Source organism: Sardina pilchardus, chromosome 23 (genome assembly GCF_963854185.1).
Source record: "Sardina pilchardus chromosome 23, fSarPil1.1, whole genome shotgun sequence".
Taxonomy (NCBI): Eukaryota; Metazoa; Chordata; class Actinopteri; order Clupeiformes; family Clupeidae; genus Sardina; species Sardina pilchardus.
Window position 1 is genome coordinate 26426913 of NC_085016.1, and position 19376 is coordinate 26446288.

The following is a 19376-nucleotide window of genomic DNA, read 5'->3' on the forward strand; positions in this document are numbered from 1 at the left end:
GACCAAGATTCAGGGCGTGTCTAATACAGCCCAGACGGAACAGTTGAGACGGCTGTTGTTCGGTTGTTCCTTTTTACAGCATGCATTAAACCCGCCTTCTTTCTGGTATTGGCTGTTTTGGAAATGTCTCATACTTGATTGGATAACATGTTTGTCGATGACATCTGATTGACAGTCTAGGAATGTATGTTGAGAAACGAAAGCAAGCTACAGTAATATGGAAAGCAAAAACGACAGGTTATCCAAATATCTGCCAATGTAGGCAAAGCCTACTTAATCATCGTCGTTGATGGAAGAATGTTGTTGAAACAGCACATGAGAGTCGCAGTGTTCCTTTGACGCGCCCGTTTAGGTTTCCAGACAATCGAATTTGGGATTGTTGTTTTCGTGCTGGTGGTTCTCCTAAAGAAAGAAACATGGCGTGAGTACAACTTCAGTTTTGCTTTTTACCCTCACTCATACTCGCTGAGTCACTGGAGGAGAATACAAAATTCTGACAAATGGGATGGAATTCTGTAGTTTAAACTCTCTGTGTAATGTTCATCGTGTAGGCTAGGCTAGGCTCTGTTGTTGTAATGGGGGGATGACATTTGGATTATGCAGCAACCGTCTTGAGCAATATCGCAAGCAATAACAACAACAAATGTTGGCGACTGGAGACGGTTATCTGTCTGTGTCTCCCACAGTCTTGGTTCATTCGTAGTCTGGGTATGGAACCTGAAAGGGGACCGTGTGGCCTGGTTGGACTGGTGAAGGCTAGGTGCTGAGCTTCTTTCCCCGAACAGCTGACGTTTGCTTTGGTGTTATTCTCCACCGCTTTGACAACTTGATAAGGTTACTGGTATCTCGACTGAAACAGCAGCTAGCCTAATCAATGTTCCGTCGAGTGAGTAAATGGAGTCACTACACGAGGCCTGGTTTACAACCTTGCAATGTTAATCGGCAACCCAATGCCTGATAACACATTGGCATAATGGAAGTTTCGCGATTCGTGGTAAAAGGGCAATAATGCTACAACGCTTGGGATGCTACCGACTTGCCTTGATGCTGTCTGGAGATCTGACTGCGGCCTGCCTACTGCTGTAATAACGCGCATTAACTAACTTGTGCCAAAATACACAAGTCTGAGATGTTTTGGAAATTCTGCTGAATTCCTAAGTGCCACCCTAGCTATTGTTTTATGTTGTATAATGTGACATGGTCCTGTCGCAAGTTGCAATGCCTGGGATGCTTTATTTTGTGTAGCATAGCTGAAAGCGTTCGAAGACATACTTAAACAAGGGCGGTTGCTCATCTTTTTGAACAGGAGAGGAAAACCCACTGAACCAGAATTTGATGTGAACACACAGACAGTCGTTAGCCTTTATCTAGTGTGACGAGGGATTTTCTGGACGACCGCACCATGGCCCACTTCGACACGGAGTACCAGCGTCTGGAGACGTCATATAGCGACTCTCCTCCAGGCGAAGAGAATCTACTAGTCCACGTTCCGGAGGGTACGAAACGTAAGTTAGGATGGAGCATTTTTTTAAAAAACACATTCAGATAAGAGGTGACTGAAATTTGTTGAGGAGAACCAAACTGATTGACAGTCATGATCCATGTCTTGCAATTTCATGTAATATGTGAATGGGATGTAAGAGCATGTCCAATCAGTATCAGGATGGTCATTCGTCCAGTAGTTCTGCAGATGATTCATAGACACAAATAACAAATAAAAGCTTCCTCTAGAGAGCATTTAAATAAAGGATTTCCCCCCTGTTTTACTGGAATACTATTTGCTCATAATGTAAACAATGGTTCAGGATTATACATTTCATTATTTGTGTTTAGTGTTACATCAGAAGTGTCACCTGACACCAGACTTCTCCATCATAAATGTAACTGAAGCTCATTGTTGATGTTGTGTATGACTATGGTTACTACTAGTAGTGAGATTTATACTCTGATTATAAACTGTTCCTTTTTTATTTCTTCAAACAGCACAATGGCACCATATAGAGAACCTGGATCTGTTCTTCCAGAGAATATCCTTTCTGACTGGTATATGTAATACCACCAAAAGTGGCATTGGTTAGAGCATGAGGACTACAAGGTGGACAGGTTATGCATGTCTGTGTTGTTAATAACTGAAATGATGCATGTTAAATTCAAGTTCTCATAGAGATGGTAAGGCTCTAGAATGAGTACAAAATCAATGACCCAATGTCTGACTGACTTTCCTGAACACCATGACAATACATCTACAATATGCACCAAAAGAATGGATTCACATGTATGCTGATGGGAGAAATATTTGAGCTTGTGTAAGTCAACCATATATATTATTTGATAGTCTTACTCTTAGATCTTGCTCAGTATATTACCCTGCCGGACTGATGAGAACTCATCAGAGTTTTTTTTTTCAGGCAACTGGTGTTTGTTGTGGCATTCACTGTGTTCTTGGCAAACTGTGTAGACTATGACATCCTGTTTGCGAACAAGTTTGTGAACCACACAGATTCAGCAAAGGTCACGCTACCTGACGCCTTCCTACCAGTGGATGTGTGCAGCGCTCGGTAAGACTGTACAGTAGCATTTGCCATTTGTTTGTACAAATTGAATGTGAATAGTGTTTGTGGTTCATCTACATCACCCATCAGTCACACACACACACGCACACACACACACAAACTAGTACCAGTTGGCACAAATGCCTTATTGTCATGATTGCTGTTCAAGGGTCAAGTTTGATATTGAGTTCATAACAATGTTTGTAATGTGTTTGAGACAACTGTTTGTAGAGTTTGTAAAGTCTCACTCTTAGTGTGTACGACTGAATAGACATTCGCTAACACACTCTGCTCCATGACTCTTACAGAATCCGTGACAATGTGGCCGTCATCTTCATCATTGTCATTTCTGGAGTGTTCTGGCTCCACCGTCTCACCAAATTTATTTACAACATTTGTTGCTACTGGGAGATCCGCTCCTTCTACAACAATGCCCTCAAGATGTCCATGGTAAGTCTTACTGATGTCCACTGACTAGAACACTGCTCACACACAGATCTTTCTGAGAGAGGGAACTAGTGGAGGAAGTAGCTGTAGTGGCTATGAATGGGAATTGCTCAATCCAACCCTTGTGTAACTCATGACTATTTCTGATTATTGACACAAGCAGTTTAAGAATAACCCTCAATATGATTTTGTTTGTTCAAGAGGCTTGCGCTGTAGCCAGCAGGCACAGAGCTGTGCAGTGAGCTGACCTCACTTCTCCACACTTTAAGAGATGTCAGTTGTGCTAGTGACGGACACTAACAACTATTTTTGTCTCAGCCTTCTTGCTAGCATGTCCTCCTACTGAGAGAAATTGGAATAGAGCATTATGTCCAGTATTCCAATATGCGGTTTAATGCTATGCATTTTCTCCAATATTTCAATATGTGACCATTCATAGCGAAATCAGTCGTTTTGCGCACAACGTTATTTTGAGAAAATCAACAATAACAAACTTCCGGGTTAAAATGTTGAATTTCACGTTTTCGCCTCATTCGACTGTATACAGTCTACAGTTTCATATCGTGAACGCATTTCACGGAAAAACATACGTTTTGACTGTTAAACTTAAACCCGGCGAAGATTCAACACATTTGCTGTCATTCCCGTTGTGCACGCGCTGCTTAAAAAGGTGATTTCTCCTCTTCTGGCATATCGTGACAGGAGAACCATGTCAACTTTGGATGCTGCTATCTTAGCGATAGTTTGTGTAATACCCTCGATATACATATCGTTGGAAAGCTTAGTTTATGGCCGTTCACGTGAGCACAATAACTTAATTCAATTAATTTTACCGAAACGACTGGTTCCGCTTTACAGGGTCACATATGTGGTTTAATGTTCTGCCTTTCTCACTGTTGGGTCACTTTGACACTAAAAGTATGTTTCTGCGTTGTGACCCTGTATGATATCTGTACTGTTCCTAAACATGGAAGGTGCCAGGACTGATATTGCTTACTGTTGTCTGTTTCGCATCAACAGCCTCCTGACTTTGCCACTGTTACTGTATGATTATCTATGCTTTGCTGTTGAGTACTCAACACAGGTGATCTAGCTGCTCTACCTGGCTGAAGAGTTGTGCTGATTAGAATCAGCTGATTTCAGTAATAAATGGTTGGCACAGATACAGTGGGGAGCACATGTATTTGAAGGAAGTATTTGACACCCTATGTAACCCTATGGGAATTTAACACATAGGGTTAACATAGGGGCAGGCAGAGTTTTATTTTTAAAGGCCAGCTATTTCATGTATCCAGGATATTATGCATCCCAATAAAGTTCCCTTGGCCTTTGGAATTAAAATAGCCCCACATCAGCACATACCCTTCACCATAGCTAGAGATTGGCATGGTGGCATTGGCATTGATTTGCATTGAGCTCAATGAGCATCAAACAGGCTAATAGGCCTACTGGAAAAAGCACCATGCCAATTAAGATCAATTGTCAAATGATGATTTTATATTCCTCTTTTTAGGCAACTTTAGCATGGTATCAAATACATTTTCTCCTCACTGTATGTGACAGGACTTTACTTTCTGAAGCTAGACTTTTCCACCTCTGGTTTACATGTAGAGGTTCCATATCACCTTGGTTGACACTGTGCTCTACCTCCTCCCTTCTCCCTTCTGTCCTCTACCCTCTCCCTTCTCTCCCCTACCCTTTTCCTTCTCTCCTCTCCCCTCTCCCTTCTCTCCGCTACCATCAGGCGGACCTCCCGTACTATACCTGGCAGGAGGTGCAGGCGCGCATCGTGGAGATCCAGAAGGAGCACCAGATCTGCATCCACAAGAAGGAGCTGACCGAGCTGGACATCTACCACCGCATCCTGCGCTTCAAGAACTACATGGTGGCCATGGTCAACAAGTCGCTGCTGCCCGTGCGCTTCCACCTGCCCATGCTGGGCAACTGGGTGTTCTACACGCGCGGCCTCAAGTACAACTTTGAGCTCATCTTCTTCTGGGGCCCCGGCTCGCTCTTCGAGAACGAGTGGAGCCTGAAGACCGAGTACAAGCGCGGCGGGAACCGCTTGGAGCTGGCCGACCGGCTGAGCTCGCGGATCCTCTGGATCGGCATCGCCAACCTGCTGCTGTGCCCGGTCATCCTGGTGTGGCAGATCCTCTACGCCTTCTTCAGCTACACGGAGGTGATCAAGCGCGAGCCGGGCAGCCTGGGCGCGCGCTGCTGGTCGCTGTACGGCCGCTGCTACCTGCGCCACTTCAACGAGCTGGACCACGAGCTCATGTCGCGCCTCTGCAAAGGCTACAAGGCCTCGTCCAAGTACATGAACTGCTTCATGTCGCCCGTGTTCACCGTGGTGGCGAAGAACGTGGCGTTCTTCGCCGGCTCTCTGCTGGCCGTGCTCATCGCGCTGACCATCTACGACGAGGACGTGCTGGCCGTCGAGCACGTGCTCAGCAGCATCACCCTGCTGGGCGTCTGCGTCACCGTCTGCAGGTACGTACACACACACACACACACACACACACACAGACACACCCTTACCCATGTGTCTGTTAGGGAGTCTGTCTGTCCGTTCGATAGAGGCAAGTCTCATTTTTGTTTGCACTTAAGTAGAATTTTTACACAAAGAACTATGTGTTTACATTATAGAACAAGCTCTATGAGTGAAGGGAAACCTTATCATTGTTAAACAGAACAATAAATGACCATAGTAGAAGTTTATGGTTAATTAAATATGGTTGTATTATGAGCCAATGTCAATGTCTTGAGATCTATGCAGAAGATGGATAGCTGTGCTGATATTCACATGACAATTTGCCGATTTGTTCTTGGCTGCCAGCCTGGGTGTCGTAAGCCTAAGGCCAAATGCATCTGACCTGATTGAATTTCCATGGATGGCCACAGAAGCAAATCTCCCAGGGTTCCTTGCCTGTTTAATAGTCGTCCATGTAAATGAAACAGTGGTCCATTTGTGGATTTAAATGCTCAGGGCGGTGTCCTGTTGTGTAGTTGAAGGTTACTGAAACGCTGAGCAGGGCTTCCTGAAAGGTATGGTTAACAAGAGACGCGTGTGTGTGTGTGTGTGTGTGTGTGCGCGTATGCGAGGAGCCAAGTCTTCCATGACTAATCAGTTCCCACTTGGAAACACTTAAGGGCTGCATTGTAATACTGGATTAGTATAAAGGAGGGATAAATATGCAGTGTGTGTGTGTGTGTGTGTGTGTGTGTGTGTGTGTGTGTGTGTGTGTGTGTGTGTGTGTGTGTGTGTGTGTGTGTGTGTGTGTGTGTGTGTGTGTGTGTGTGTGTGTGTGTGTGTGTGTGTGTGTGTGTGTGTGTGTGTGGTTTAACCTTGTTAACATGTTCGTAGAATATCTGCTATGTAAGACATGACACAGCAGTTACCGTCATTAGCTATATTTCAACCAATCACGGCCCAGGTGGGCCAATTTCAGCATCAGTCCGGTAGCGCATCATAAGGTTACAGAACCAATCCTGGGGTGAGACAATCGTCATAGGAATGCAAACAAGCTAGCTAACATTTCAGCTGCAGCAGACAATTAATCGTGTGAAGTGCCAGATAGATCCCAATTCCTGAAATGAGGAAGTTTGTTTCAAGCCTTTTTAAGGCTACAAAGGATTTTTTTGTGTGTGAAAATAACATCTTATTAAAGTTATTAATAATAACTTTTTTTTAGACGTAAAGTCTAAAAGATTTTTGTATTCGGAGAAAGTGGGGGAAAATTTGTCAACAACAGTAACTGAGTAGGTAACATAATCAAACACATACTGTACTGTGTGTCCTGTCAGTACTAGATCAGCACTGCAGCATCTGAGCAATATTGGAGTGGATGACTCGTCTATTTCACTTGGAAGAAGCTCTTAGTCATCCCCCTAGGGTGCTGTTGGACTAACGTTACCGTATGATTGTGTGCCCAGGTCTTTCATTCCAGACAAGCACATGGTGTTCTGCCCAGAGCAACTGCTGAAGGTGATCCTGGCCCACATCCACTACATGCCCGACCACTGGCAGGGCAATGCCCACCGGTACGAGACTAGAGACGAATTCTCACAGCTCTTCCAGTACAAGGCGGTGAGTCCAGCAAGAAATTCAGAAGTGTATGTGTGTGTGTGTTTATGTATGTTTGTGTGTGTGTGTGTGTGTGTTGGATGTGTTTTTGACCTTTTTACATGACCACCCTGTCCTCACTCTCTCAATTGAAGAGATCTAGACTTTCTTGTGAGCTTGTCTTTCTTAGTTTTTTTCCCTGGCCCCACTGATTCTTACTCTTCCTGTTTTTTCTGTGGCTTGTTTGGGGTGTAGTATGTTTGTTACCTGTTGCCTTAGTCGTATCAGGTAATGGTGGAGCTCAAGTTTGATGTGAATCTTACCTCTGGCCTTACCTGTCTCAGGTGTTCATCCTGGAGGAGCTGCTGAGTCCAGTCATCACTCCGTTCATCCTCATCTTTTGCCTCCGCCGCAAGTCCCTGGAGATCATCGACTTCTTCCGCAACTTCACCGTGGAGGTGGTGGGGGTCGGAGACACCTGCTCCTTCGCCCAGATGGACGTGCGCCAACACGGGCACCCTGCGGTGAGGGCACACAGCATGGCGGGCATCAAAGTTTACGCTTCTGTGCAAGATTTTTGTTTGAGCATTTTCAGATTAGATTCCATTACTGGTTTAAATAGCGGAGTTGAGTGTCAAAAAATCGATCCTCTTTGGTACTTTATTTTTTTGTCCATTCATACTGATCAAAAGTGTTTTTGCTAGCCCTTTGGTGGCCACACCCATTTGATATTGAATAATCATGACTTGATGGCTTTGTGGACTCCTAAAAACGACCCTGAAACTGTCCCTCATTGGTCGGTTTTGTAGTGGATGTCCGCGGGCAAGACGGAGGCGTCCATCTACCAGCAGGCAGAGGACGGGAAGACGGAGCTGTCGCTCATGCACTTCGCCATCACCAACCCGCACTGGCAGCCCCCGCGCGAGAGCACCCACTTCATCAGCCAGCTCAAGGAGAAGGTGCACCGCGAGGCCTCTGTCAGCCACCAGGGGGCAGTAGGAGACAGCCACGCATTCACCTCCATCCACTCGCTCCAGTCAGAGGAGGTGTGTGGGTGTGGGTGTGGGTGTGGGTGTGGGTGTGGGTGTGGGTGTGTGGGTGGGTGTGAGTGTGTGGGTGGGTGTGTGGGGCTATATACATGTATGTCTGTGGTCAGACTTAATTGTTGTTCCTCCAGTTACAATTTGTGTGTGTGTGTGTGTGAGAGAGAGGCTAAAGACATGTAGGTGTGTGGTCAGACTTAATTGTTGTTCCTCCAGTTAGAGTTTGTGTGTGTGTGTGTGTTAATAACCTTTTCCATCTCTCCCTGTTAGCCCCGCAGTCTCATCGCCAACCTGCTGTCAGGGCCTCCTCCCCTGGCCTCCCTGCACTTGGGCCGTGACGGCTCGTTGGCCAATCACGTGTCGGTCGGCCTTAGCGACGGGGGAGCGCCAACGCTGCGCTCGCTCTCGCCACTCAGCGGGAGCCTCCACATGCGCGGCAGCTACCCGTCGTCCCACCGGCCCCGCCCCGACCACCCCGCCGTGTCCGCCAGCCGCGCTATGGCCGGATCAGGGTGAGTGTGTGTGTGTGTGCGCGCACAGTTAATTAGTTAGGGTTAGGGGGAGTATATTTAATATAAGTCTTATTTAATATATATGTATGCATGTATATCTTATGTGAATCCAATCTATATTATTATTATTACATATCTTTCTCTGCAGTTGTTTTGACAATGCAGTTTGAACATCATCCTACATATAAGTCATTTGTTCAAAAGTATCAGTAAGCCAGATTTGTTTCTTCATGGTAATTGGTGTTCATTGTGTTCTCTTCTATCTCTCTGTCTCTATTTGTTTGTCTGTCTGTCCGTCGGCAGCACTGATGCTCGCACAGTCAGCTCTGGAAGCAGCGCTTGGGAGGGTCAGGTGACCAGTATGGTCCTATCAGAGTACGCCTCCACAGAGATGAGCATCCATGCCCTCTACATGCATGAGGTAATACACACACACACACACACGCACACGCACACGCACACACACAGAGGTAGAATGCAGCCCAACATGAACTTTTCACAATAGATGGCAAGTTCACTGTATTTTTTTATATATATAATTTTCTCAAAGCCGTATGATTGTATTTATGACAGAATGGCAGGAGAGATGCATCACTGGGAATAACTTTGTCATATACACAGCAAGGCAATGCCCTGTTAGAAAAGTGATGCCGCCCGAACAGGGACTTGAACCCTGGACCCTCAGATTAAAAGTCTGATGCTCTACCGACTGAGCTATCCGGGCTCTGAATGAATGAGTTGGGCACATGGTTTACGTACAGGCAAATCACATGATTCGGTTTCATCAAATATTTTAGAGTAGTTTCAAATTTGACCTGATTTACCATTGAAAAATTACCAAAAAATAATAATGATAAGGCTTCTTGCTCTTAAATGTATGACTTTAGTTTAGGCGTCATCTGTGATTACAGCACCCCCAAGTGGGCCATAGTGGTATTAGTGAGAGGCCTGCGGTGATGGGGTCAGTTTAGCACCAAACCTATCTCTGCATCAAGTTTTCAAAGATACATACTAAACACACACATATACTTGAAGAGTTCGAGCTAAATTTGAGAGCTAGGTGACGTCAGAAAAGGTCTGAAGGATAGAGCTCTGTGTTAAAGGATAGAGCTCTGTCCCAGGGTTTGACCCCAGTATTCAAATTTGTCTCTGGATAAGGGCAGGCAGAGCTGTGTGTGCGTGTGTGCGCGTGTGCGCGTGTGCGTGTGTGTGCGCGTGTGCGTGAGAGCAAGCGAGTGAGCGAGTGAGTGAGTGAGTGAGTGAGCAAGCCTGTGATGGTTGATGAGTGTGTCTTGTGTTGTGTGTCAGCTCCACAAGCAGCAGTCTCGCGGCGAGCTCTCTCGCCACACGTGGCACCGACAGGAGAGCGACGAGAGCAGCGAGAGCGTCATCGACGACGTCGAAGCCCCGCGCAACATGCCACGCTCCAACACCTTCCCCTGCACTGCCACTCCACACCAGGAGGGGGCCGCACTACAGAGCAGCGGCCAGAGGCGCTATGGGGGAACCACAGGTACAGAAGCAGACTCCACAGTCTCTAACTTGAGGGCACTGGTTAGGCTTGTCTGGTAAACCTTCACATAGTTTATTTGGTAATATAATATAATAGAATATAATATAATTACAGACTCATGTATTCAAATCAATGTACAGTAGAGTATATCAGAGATACCTGTTTTGGCCCTTTGGGTATTAAACCCATGTCGTTTGGCTGTTAGGTTATTAGTACTTTGTCTGCCAGTGGGGCTGGCTCGTTTGTGTTGTTGACACATTTCTCTGACCTACAGGAGCTCAGTCTGTGTCTTTGTGCTGCCCTCTCTAGATGCGTTGAGCGGAGCTAGCAGGAGCCAGCGGTCAGCCCGCGTGGCCATGGGAGGCTGGGTAGAGGAGATCCAGCCGGGTCGGCACCACGAGCCAGTGCCCGAGGAGGGTTCTGAGGATGAATTACCACCACAGATCCACAAGGTACCACAAAGAGCTCGGAACTTTGCCAATCCTCTGATCTAGCATCAGCTGTTCATGGTTTTGAACAAAGAGGAATTTTGCGTTGCAGTTGGCTTTGGTTACTTCTACGAGGTACAAGTTAACCATTGATTGCTGGAAGGCACCCTGAGGCATGAGTGTTTTGTTTTATAACTATTTAAAAAACGTAATTCTCAGAGTCCTGGAGGAACAGTTGTTATACTGTTGTAATGGAGTTTACAAACCCATGTGAGCAGCCATTACCCCTCTGGGCTTGGATTGATTGTTTTTTAAACACATCTTTTTCACAAACGCATGTCAGTAATCCGCATGTCTGTGTTAATAACATTTTGTCACAAATCTTCTCTTCTCTTATAGGTCACATAATCTGTGGGTCATTGATATCTGAAGACAAAAAAGGGAACTACACTGACATCAGATTCACACTGACTTGGATTTCTATTTCTCAGAAGGATGAAATATTTATCTCACCATTATCGTGCATATTTATCACTAGCCACGATGTGCCATTTCTGCTCATTACAATTGAGATGGGTGAGAAGATGGCTGACATTAGTAAAGCTGAGAGGACAGACTAGTAGACCTGCACAAAGCCTTCTCCATTTCATACACAAGCCACTGAATCTTGAGCTAGAAAATGGAACTGGACTTCACATATGAACAACTGACAGGAATATGTATCACACTGTAGCAGGAACATGTTGGTGTCATTTCTAAGCTATTCAAGATGAACCATTTGAAAAGAACTTGACATCTTCATCAGCATCTCAGCTGAGAACAGTATGATCATAAATACTCAAGACCCTGCTAACTAATTACTCTCAACATACAGCTATTTTCAGTTGAGTCCCTGCTTTGTTAACTGCTTTCAGTTGATACTTATGCTGGCATAAAGATTGGCAGAAATTCCTTACCCTAAAGTTATGACATTGGACACAGACATTTGAAATACCATTAGCCCCTACCATTAAAGGACACTGGCAGGAATCTATCGGTGTAGGGAATTGTGTTTTTGCACTATAGATTTGTGAATAGGGATAGATTTAAGATATGTGATTTACATGCATCTTTACAGTATAAACAGGAACACAACGCTGAGAGGAAAGCTCGTTAACTTTATCCTAACATGATTTTGCTCAGGTGTGTTTTGGCAGTCAATCACCAAATCACATACAGGAGAAAGATTCTGCATTGTATATATTCATCCTGGTGTCATAGTGGTTTGAAAATGAGTGTTCAGGTTCTTGTAATATGGGGCTAAACAATGTAAACATGATTAAAACAAAGTGTTTTGGTTTTTTTTAAAAAAGAAAAAAAATATTCATCTAATCTAGTTGGAATGTGCCTGTTTCATTTGCTGGCAAAAAATACATTGACAGGAATGTCCACAAGTGTGCCACGCTTAGCTTAAGCACAACATAACACTGACCTGAGATCAGGGGGGTATTCCAAGTACGTGGTTTAGTGACAAACCTAGGTAAGTTAACTCTGAGTAAGTGGTAAACCTCCTAATAGAAGAGCTGAATGGATTCATTCGCCTAACAAAAACAATGCCATATAGGGGTCTTGTTGTAGGAGGTTTACCACTTACTCTGAGTTAACTTACCCAGGTTTATCACTAAATCACATACTTGGAATACCGCCCAGAGGTAAAATGAGGCTGTCAGATTAGACAATATCAAGCACCCCAGCATGGCACTAGAGGCCTGTGCCACTCAACATGCATGCTTTTCTCTGACTTACTGTTTGCACACTTTTAAAGAGATTGCACTTTAAAAGGTTTCTCAATCCAAAGGACATTTGAGTCAATTACTCATAGGGTTTTTTCGTCTCCTTAATTTGTTTTCTTAACTTCCATTTAGTTAGGGTGTTTTTTTTAAGGGTTGAACAGAAGTGTGAGTGTGTGTGTCTGTGTGTCTGTCATCCAGGGAATGATTTCAGAGCATGCAGATTAGACAAACCTGGGTAATTTAACTCTGAGTATTTGGTAAACCTAAGAAAAGAGCCCTATGACTTCACTCTCCTACCAAAAGAAAGCCAGTTTTTTCTTCAGGAGATTTACTACAGAATTTTGATTTAACCTACTCAGGTTTATCTCTAAACCAAGTACTCGGGATCTCCTTTTATTAGCGTAGACTCAGGACGTAGGAAGCACAGAAGTGGACCGGGATGGCGTGAGGGTGGGGGACAGGGACATGTTTATGTTGTCATGTTTGAATGAAATCATTTGAGCTTATTTCAGGCAAGAAAGAGAAACCTCTCAATTCAAGCAGACAATTGCACACATTGTGGAGCACAGGGGCCTGTAAAGGATTACAACAGAAATGATAGTAAGTTTGGAGGTAGCTACAGTGGACTAGTTACGTGTAGGACTTGTTCGTTTGTCCCTATCCTCCCCAGAATTCATGTAGAATTATTTTATGTACAGATTGTTTTTTGTTTTTTTTAAAATAAACAAATATATCATGTCATGTACAGACCACTAGACAGTTCCTTATTACAGACAGGCAAATGTTTGAACATGGCTTTCACAGCAGAATGTTTCCAGTGACCATGCATGACCATTTGTTCTTAGACTGTACAGGAGATTGTCAATAGTCTATCACCCAATAAACACAGACCAGATGGAATCAATCTGTAAGATTTTATTTAAGAGTGTTTTTTCCAGCATTTTGTGTTGATTTTGGTTCATTTTAGCTTTTCTTCACAGATTTTTCTGTATGACATTTTGTACAGTTGTAAATTCATCAATAAATTGTATTTCGTAAATCGTTAAAAGACTTGTGGTATTTCTTATACAGTATGATTGTGTCAAAACTTTTCATTGTTTTTTGATAAACCAATACATAGATCCCCAAGATATCCATCATTTTTCTTAAAAAATGCATCAAATAAAAATGTGAGGGGTTTTTGTTTGTTTTAGATGCAATGGTTGTGTGTTATTTCTCTGGATAGGCCTAGATCTAATAGGCCAACTACTGTAGACAAGCAAGCATTGTCAAATGCAACTTATGCAAGACATTCTCTTACGTAATGTTTAGATTGATTGTTGTTGCCTGAGTCAGTATCCGTCCAAATTAAATGAGAGAGAATTTTTTTTTTTTTAACTGACAATCGTTTCCGACTACTTGTCACCGCGTGTAGGCTACGCTACCAGTGTCCACATCATGGCGCTGTTACCGAGCCGTAGATAGAGCTTGCCCGGACACCGTCATTCTCTGGTTGCAGCATGTTGTAGCCTAATAACGTGTGTCAATAATGTAAAAGGCCCTTACATAAATATTTGTCTCCAACATGGCACGTATTCGATTCCCTAGTACTGCTCCATAGACCTAAGAGCACATAGCGGAGCACATAGCGGAGCACATAGCGGAAGCACCAACTACCCGAGGCGAGCAGCATGCTACAGAGTAAGTTCACTGCCGTGAGTTGGAAAGCGATACCACATTCTCTGGCGATACTAAAAGTATTTATTTTGCTTTTTTTTTCTGTTCACGCTGAGTTCCGGAAGCCTAGTAGCCTTAAGTTGGTTTCACAGAGAAAAACAGCCAGACACACAGTAGGGATCCACAACAGGATGTTGATTTTGAGTCATGTGACCACCATGGTATTTCAGAGCCCGGATAGCTCAGTCGGTAGAGCATCAGACTTTTAATCTGAGGGTCCAGGGTTCAAGTCCCTGTTCGGGCGGAATGATTTTCCTGATCGGTCCTTCAGAACTGTGGAAGTAAGTCTGAAATAGCTCGTCCTGTGTGATCGTCAAGGGAAAAGAGAAGTTGTCCAGGTAGTGATAGACATATTTGAATTTGCATCTGTGTCTGGAAAGAAAGCAGCTGATGGTTGGATAGTCATGTTACAGAGCCCAGAGTTTTCCCCCCTCAAATTCAACAGTCAGGTAACATGTCTAATTATATACAAGCATTGTGTTTGCACATGTTTCATTACACTTTGAAACGTTGTTTGTAATTATATACTGATGAGGAAAACAAATAGCTACATGAATCTTGTTTTCTGATTTTGCATTTTTAAATGAATATAAAGCATTTCTTTAATTTACCCACTCAATTCTGGGTTTTTTTTCACAGAAAATAAATTGAAGATCCACAGACCTACTAAAAATACCCCGTTGATATTGCCATTTGGCTGAGTTTGTATTTTGCTTGCACATTGAAGGTGTCAGAAATGCTCTTTATGATTACGCTGGCTCCAAATCATATCACTGCAGATACCACTGACCACACCCCAGACGAAACTGCTCCTCTGGGATCCTGGTAGGGACATGGTGAAGTTCATCATATTGGACCAGGTTTAAGATATTACTCACACAATTAGCCTATCCTGTATTAGGGTATAATTGTAAAAATTATAATTTACAAAAATGTGTACAGGCCTACTCGAAAAGAAATGCTTTTTTTAATATGCATAGATTTTATATATAGGCCTATTTGCAAAATAAGATGTTTGGCTTTGTGTGTGGGAGGCGTTGTATTCTGAATGTGTGGATCGCATTTGTGGATGATGTAGGCTATTTGAGACTTATCGTACAGCAATCTAGCCTAGAAATCTAGACGCCCCTAGCGGCAGCAAATCTAATTTGGCTGCCGGGGCAGTCTAGCAACGCATGGGAGCTGGGCATTGGAAGAATCACCGAACCAATCACATTGTGTATAGAGTCGGTGGGCGGGCTTAAAATAATGGTGACTGACATGCGACCATAGACCTAAAAGAAATGCGACCAGTGGTTGCGACGGTTACGCATCAGGAGAGCTCGTGCCCACACTAAGCTCATGCATGAGCTGAGTGGAACAGCCACCAATCAGCATGAGGGGAAATGGCACCGGACATGATGTATTTCTGGAAAATGGCGACGAGGAAGTGCCTTGCTAATTGGTGAAGCTGATCAGTCAAAATCCTGACCCCCTGGTTTATCCCACCCCTATGGTGAGTTCCCAGACCGTACATCTTGGGGGTTCGCATTCGCATTCACGGATTCAACATCTACTTAACACCAGATGGCAGTGTTGTGCTACATATCACAGAGCAGTGTATAGAATTGCGACAAGGGAATCGGAAATTGTGGACAAATTCGGGGGTATAGGGAGGGAAAGTAATCTCATCCCCCCCTACTGGTTGCACAATCTGTGTTACTTACACAATCTGACATGCAAATGCACAAATGTTCACATGGTAATCCGATTTTACAACGATAGCGTAGAGAAGCCATTGCGTTTTCTGCTATGTAGCCTAATTATGTGCATACGCATATCGGATTGTGCAGGCAGCACAGATCGCATACCAACTGGCTACATCAAGTCGAATCGCCCTAATGTCTCAATTACATTTACATCTACAAATCCACAAATGCAGAATCCAATACCTCCCACGTGCAAAGCCAAATTTGGAAATGTCAAAAATATATTTAGAAATGTGTATTTGTAAAAAATATTCAAATTACTTATTTGTATTTGTGTATTTTACAAATGCGTCTGTGCATATCTTTTTGAGTATGAGTGAATCTTTATGAGACAATTCTACCCCTACCCCATACAATACAAATGAGGTTACATTTGGTGAGCATGGTGAGCTATCTCATAAAATAGAGAATAGCAAGACTTGCAACAAACATGTGACCAATTGACTTCTTCAGAGCCCGGATGTCATCCAATCACAACATTGCCATTTTTCCATCTGATCACAACCAATCAACAAAGCCTAATCCATCTGTTTTTTCTTTTTCTTGTATGAATCAATCACGTACCAGTATGTGCATCTTTACCTCACAGCCTGATCAATGAAGCCAATCAATGAAGTTAGAATTCTTACCCTGATATAGCAACATTAAATCTTGTACTCTGACACGCTGGACACCACTCTCGGAGCACAGACCTCCTTCAAGTGCCTCCTGGATCCAGACTGTGATCTGGATCACTTTAATCATTTCTTCCTTTTTCAGACCTTTCCTGAAAATTTCATCAAAATCCACCCATAACTTTTTGAGTTATCTTGCTAACAAACAGACAAACAAACCTCGCCTCCTGGATCCATACGGTGATCCGGATCACTCCCAAAATGTAATGGTTTCTTTCTTGGGTCATTTAAGACCTTCCCTGAAAATGTAATTGAAACCACACCATCCCTTCTTCCCAAATATCAAATCACCTTGTTCAGAACAGAAACACTGAGATGAAATATGTGCTATATGTGAAATAAATGTATGAAACTGATGAACTACTCAGTTCTACTGAATAGTCTTAACTTTGTATTTTGCCACATGCTCTTCTATTAGAAGGGTAGGTGAATGGATGGCCCGCCTGCGCAGATTTGCCACACGGGGGTCTGGCCTTCTGATGCAGGAAAGAGACCAGCACCACGCCAGAAGAAATGGCATGACTTGTACCAGAAGGTAGCCTAAACTTGGACATGTATAAACACAAAGCTATGTCATATTTAGCAGGAACAGCTATGATTCACTGTCATATGTTACAGAATTGAGAAGTGTCCACTGCAACAAAGGGGGCAAATGTCTGTGTCCATCCGCTACGACCACCTACTGTACGCCTCCGTCCTTCCTCTCCCGATCACCCTCACTGTCTGTCTCTGTCGCTGTAGCCACTGCTCCCCAGCAGTGCAACCTCTCGCTGAGCAACCGGTAAGACTTTTTGTGACAAGTACATTATGATAGTTGTGTTGTTCTTCTGCCTGTGATATTGTATTTTGTACCATTGTAAGTTGTAACATTGATTCACTCTCGTATTTTACTAGGCTGTGGATGTGCGCAGTGTACCAGCGAGTGGACAACCTGACAGGCTTGGTGGGGCTTTAGGGTGGGCAAGAACATATATCTAGGGGGCAAGAATGTGCCATCCTGCTTCAGGGTGTGAACTTGCCAGCCCTCATTGCTATTGCTGCTAGGCCTTTCCCCCATGGACAGATTTGCCCCCCTGGACATATTTGCCCCACTGTAGCACCCCCACAGCCTGGTTCCCAACACCGCTATCCACCTGCCTGCAAGCACAGTGAGAAAGACAGTGGACAAGCGAAAGTCTGCAGTGGACAAGCGATCCCCAACCCCAGTCCTGCCACATCAACAAATACCCTTCACCATAGAGATTGGATTTTATTTCAGTTAGCCTATTAGCTGGTTTGAATTGCTTTGAGCTCAATGAGAATGAAATGGTATGGTGAAGGGTATAGTGTTGATGGGGGGTTCTTTTACAGTTTTTCTCAAATGCTAAAACACAAAAGCCAATCCTCTAAACCAAATGACCAGTTGTCTAAACACATTTACTAAATCTAGCCACAATTTTTCAATACCATAAACACATTTCACATGAAGACACAATTCTCAAAACACAATCCTCCATTCTCATAAATCTAAGCACATTTTTCCTTGCTAAAACACATGTTGCAAAACATATTCTCAAATGAAAGCTCATGTGATGCAAAATGCTTGCCACAGTCAGCAATAACTGAACACAATGAACATACCTGGCGTCATTCATTACACACAACGACTCAAAAATGAAGACACTTGTTGCTAATGCGCACAGTGACTGTGGTGTGTGTGTGTGTGTGTGTGGTGTGAATGAAGAAAATAAAAGAATTTCACACCCTGATCACGTTTTCAAGAGTTGTTTTTGTTGTGTGCAATAGATTCTGGTTTTTGCATTGAGTTGTGTTACAGTAGTGTACTTGGATAGCCTAGAAATCTAGATGCATCCTAGTGGGCAAAAATATTTTTGCCTATATTTCTGTGTAGTTTGGCTTGCCAGGCTAGTACTTGGAGATTTTTATACTCTTGATATGAAACTCACAACTCTAAATGAAGAGCTCTTTTCCAAAACGCTATAAATCCATTTTATAGACATTACTGTACTGTAACAAATCATGTTACTGTATTTACAGTAATTGTGTTTGTTTTTATTGAGTAAAGATAAATTACTGTAACTAAACATAACCCAATACAGTTTCACTGAGATTACTTGAAAAACAAAATGTAAAAAATATATCTATGAAAATTCATTAGTAAAATGGTGGATATAGCGTTTTGGAAAATAACTCTTCAAATGCCTAATCCTCTGCAGAGATCTAAGAAGATCCGTTACTCTATGCATTGGTAGTTATGAAACAAAGAACCTTCTCACAAATTGAGCATTGTGTTTTCAATTGTTTTGCTGAAGTGTGTAATGATGTGTATAGTGTTTACATTTTTGAAAGCTTCGAGCTGCTCTTTTGGTGTGAAAGTTTGAGTTTTGAAGTGAGAAGGTGTGGTTGTGCTGTAGCTTTAGAAAAGGGTATTGTGTTTAGACATTGGGGAACATGGAGGAAACGTTTGTGAAATGTGCTTTAGCATTTGAGAAAAACTGTAATTCCAAAGGCCAAGGGGACTTTCAGGGTGCATAGTGTCCTGGATCCATGATATAACTGGCCTTTAAAATAAAAATAAAAATCCTCTATGGGAATTTGTGTTTACTATATATTAGCCAAAGGATAGAAATAAAGTTATTTTCGAGCATACACACGAATGCATGAAACATTCAACATCAAACACCTTTACAAACACATTTAAAAATAAAGGGCTTTTTTCTACCAAACCTAACTGGAAAGCCATTTAGATATTAAAATGACAAGAAAGGGACATAATGGTATTGCAGAAAGACAGATCCACAGGGCGAGAAGTGATTGACAGAAGCATTTCTTTGATATAAGCTAAAGTTACAGTAGGCCAAGTAGTAGGCCTATAGCAGTAGTATCATTATTCTTATTTTTATTA

At 43.2% G+C, this 19376-nt stretch overlaps 1 protein-coding gene, 1 long non-coding RNA gene and 2 other non-coding genes across 4 annotated transcripts; 3 read left to right on the top strand and 1 right to left on the bottom strand.

Moving 5' to 3' along the window:
- Window positions 1-175: 175 nt before the first annotated feature.
- On the top strand, window positions 176-13381 carry atg9a (ATG9 autophagy related 9 homolog A (S. cerevisiae)). The gene is made up of 15 exons (XM_062527542.1): window positions 176-421; window positions 1307-1505; window positions 1984-2027; window positions 2242-2306; window positions 2409-2558; window positions 2861-3002; window positions 4744-5492; window positions 6936-7089; window positions 7410-7589; window positions 7875-8111; window positions 8379-8620; window positions 8924-9041; window positions 9929-10133; window positions 10443-10585; window positions 10961-13381. The coding sequence occupies exons 2-15, from the start codon at window positions 1403-1405 to the stop codon at window positions 10967-10969; spliced, it is 2541 nt and encodes an 846-aa protein (XP_062383526.1). The 5' UTR covers window positions 176-421; window positions 1307-1402; the 3' UTR covers window positions 10970-13381.
- trnak-uuu (transfer RNA lysine (anticodon UUU)) lies at window positions 9272-9344 on the bottom strand. Its single transcript has one exon. It is a non-coding gene; the product is annotated as a tRNA-Lys (tRNA).
- Window positions 13382-14220: 839 nt separating the features above from the next.
- Window positions 14221-14293, top strand: trnak-uuu (transfer RNA lysine (anticodon UUU)). The gene has a single exon. It is a non-coding gene; the product is annotated as a tRNA-Lys (tRNA).
- A 2541-nt stretch (window positions 14294-16834) lies between these two features.
- On the top strand, window positions 16835-17443 carry LOC134071241 (uncharacterized). The gene is made up of 3 exons (XR_009937035.1): window positions 16835-17006; window positions 17090-17252; window positions 17366-17443. It is a non-coding gene; the product is annotated as an uncharacterized LOC134071241 (long non-coding RNA).
- The last annotated feature ends 1933 nt before the right edge of the window (window positions 17444-19376 follow it).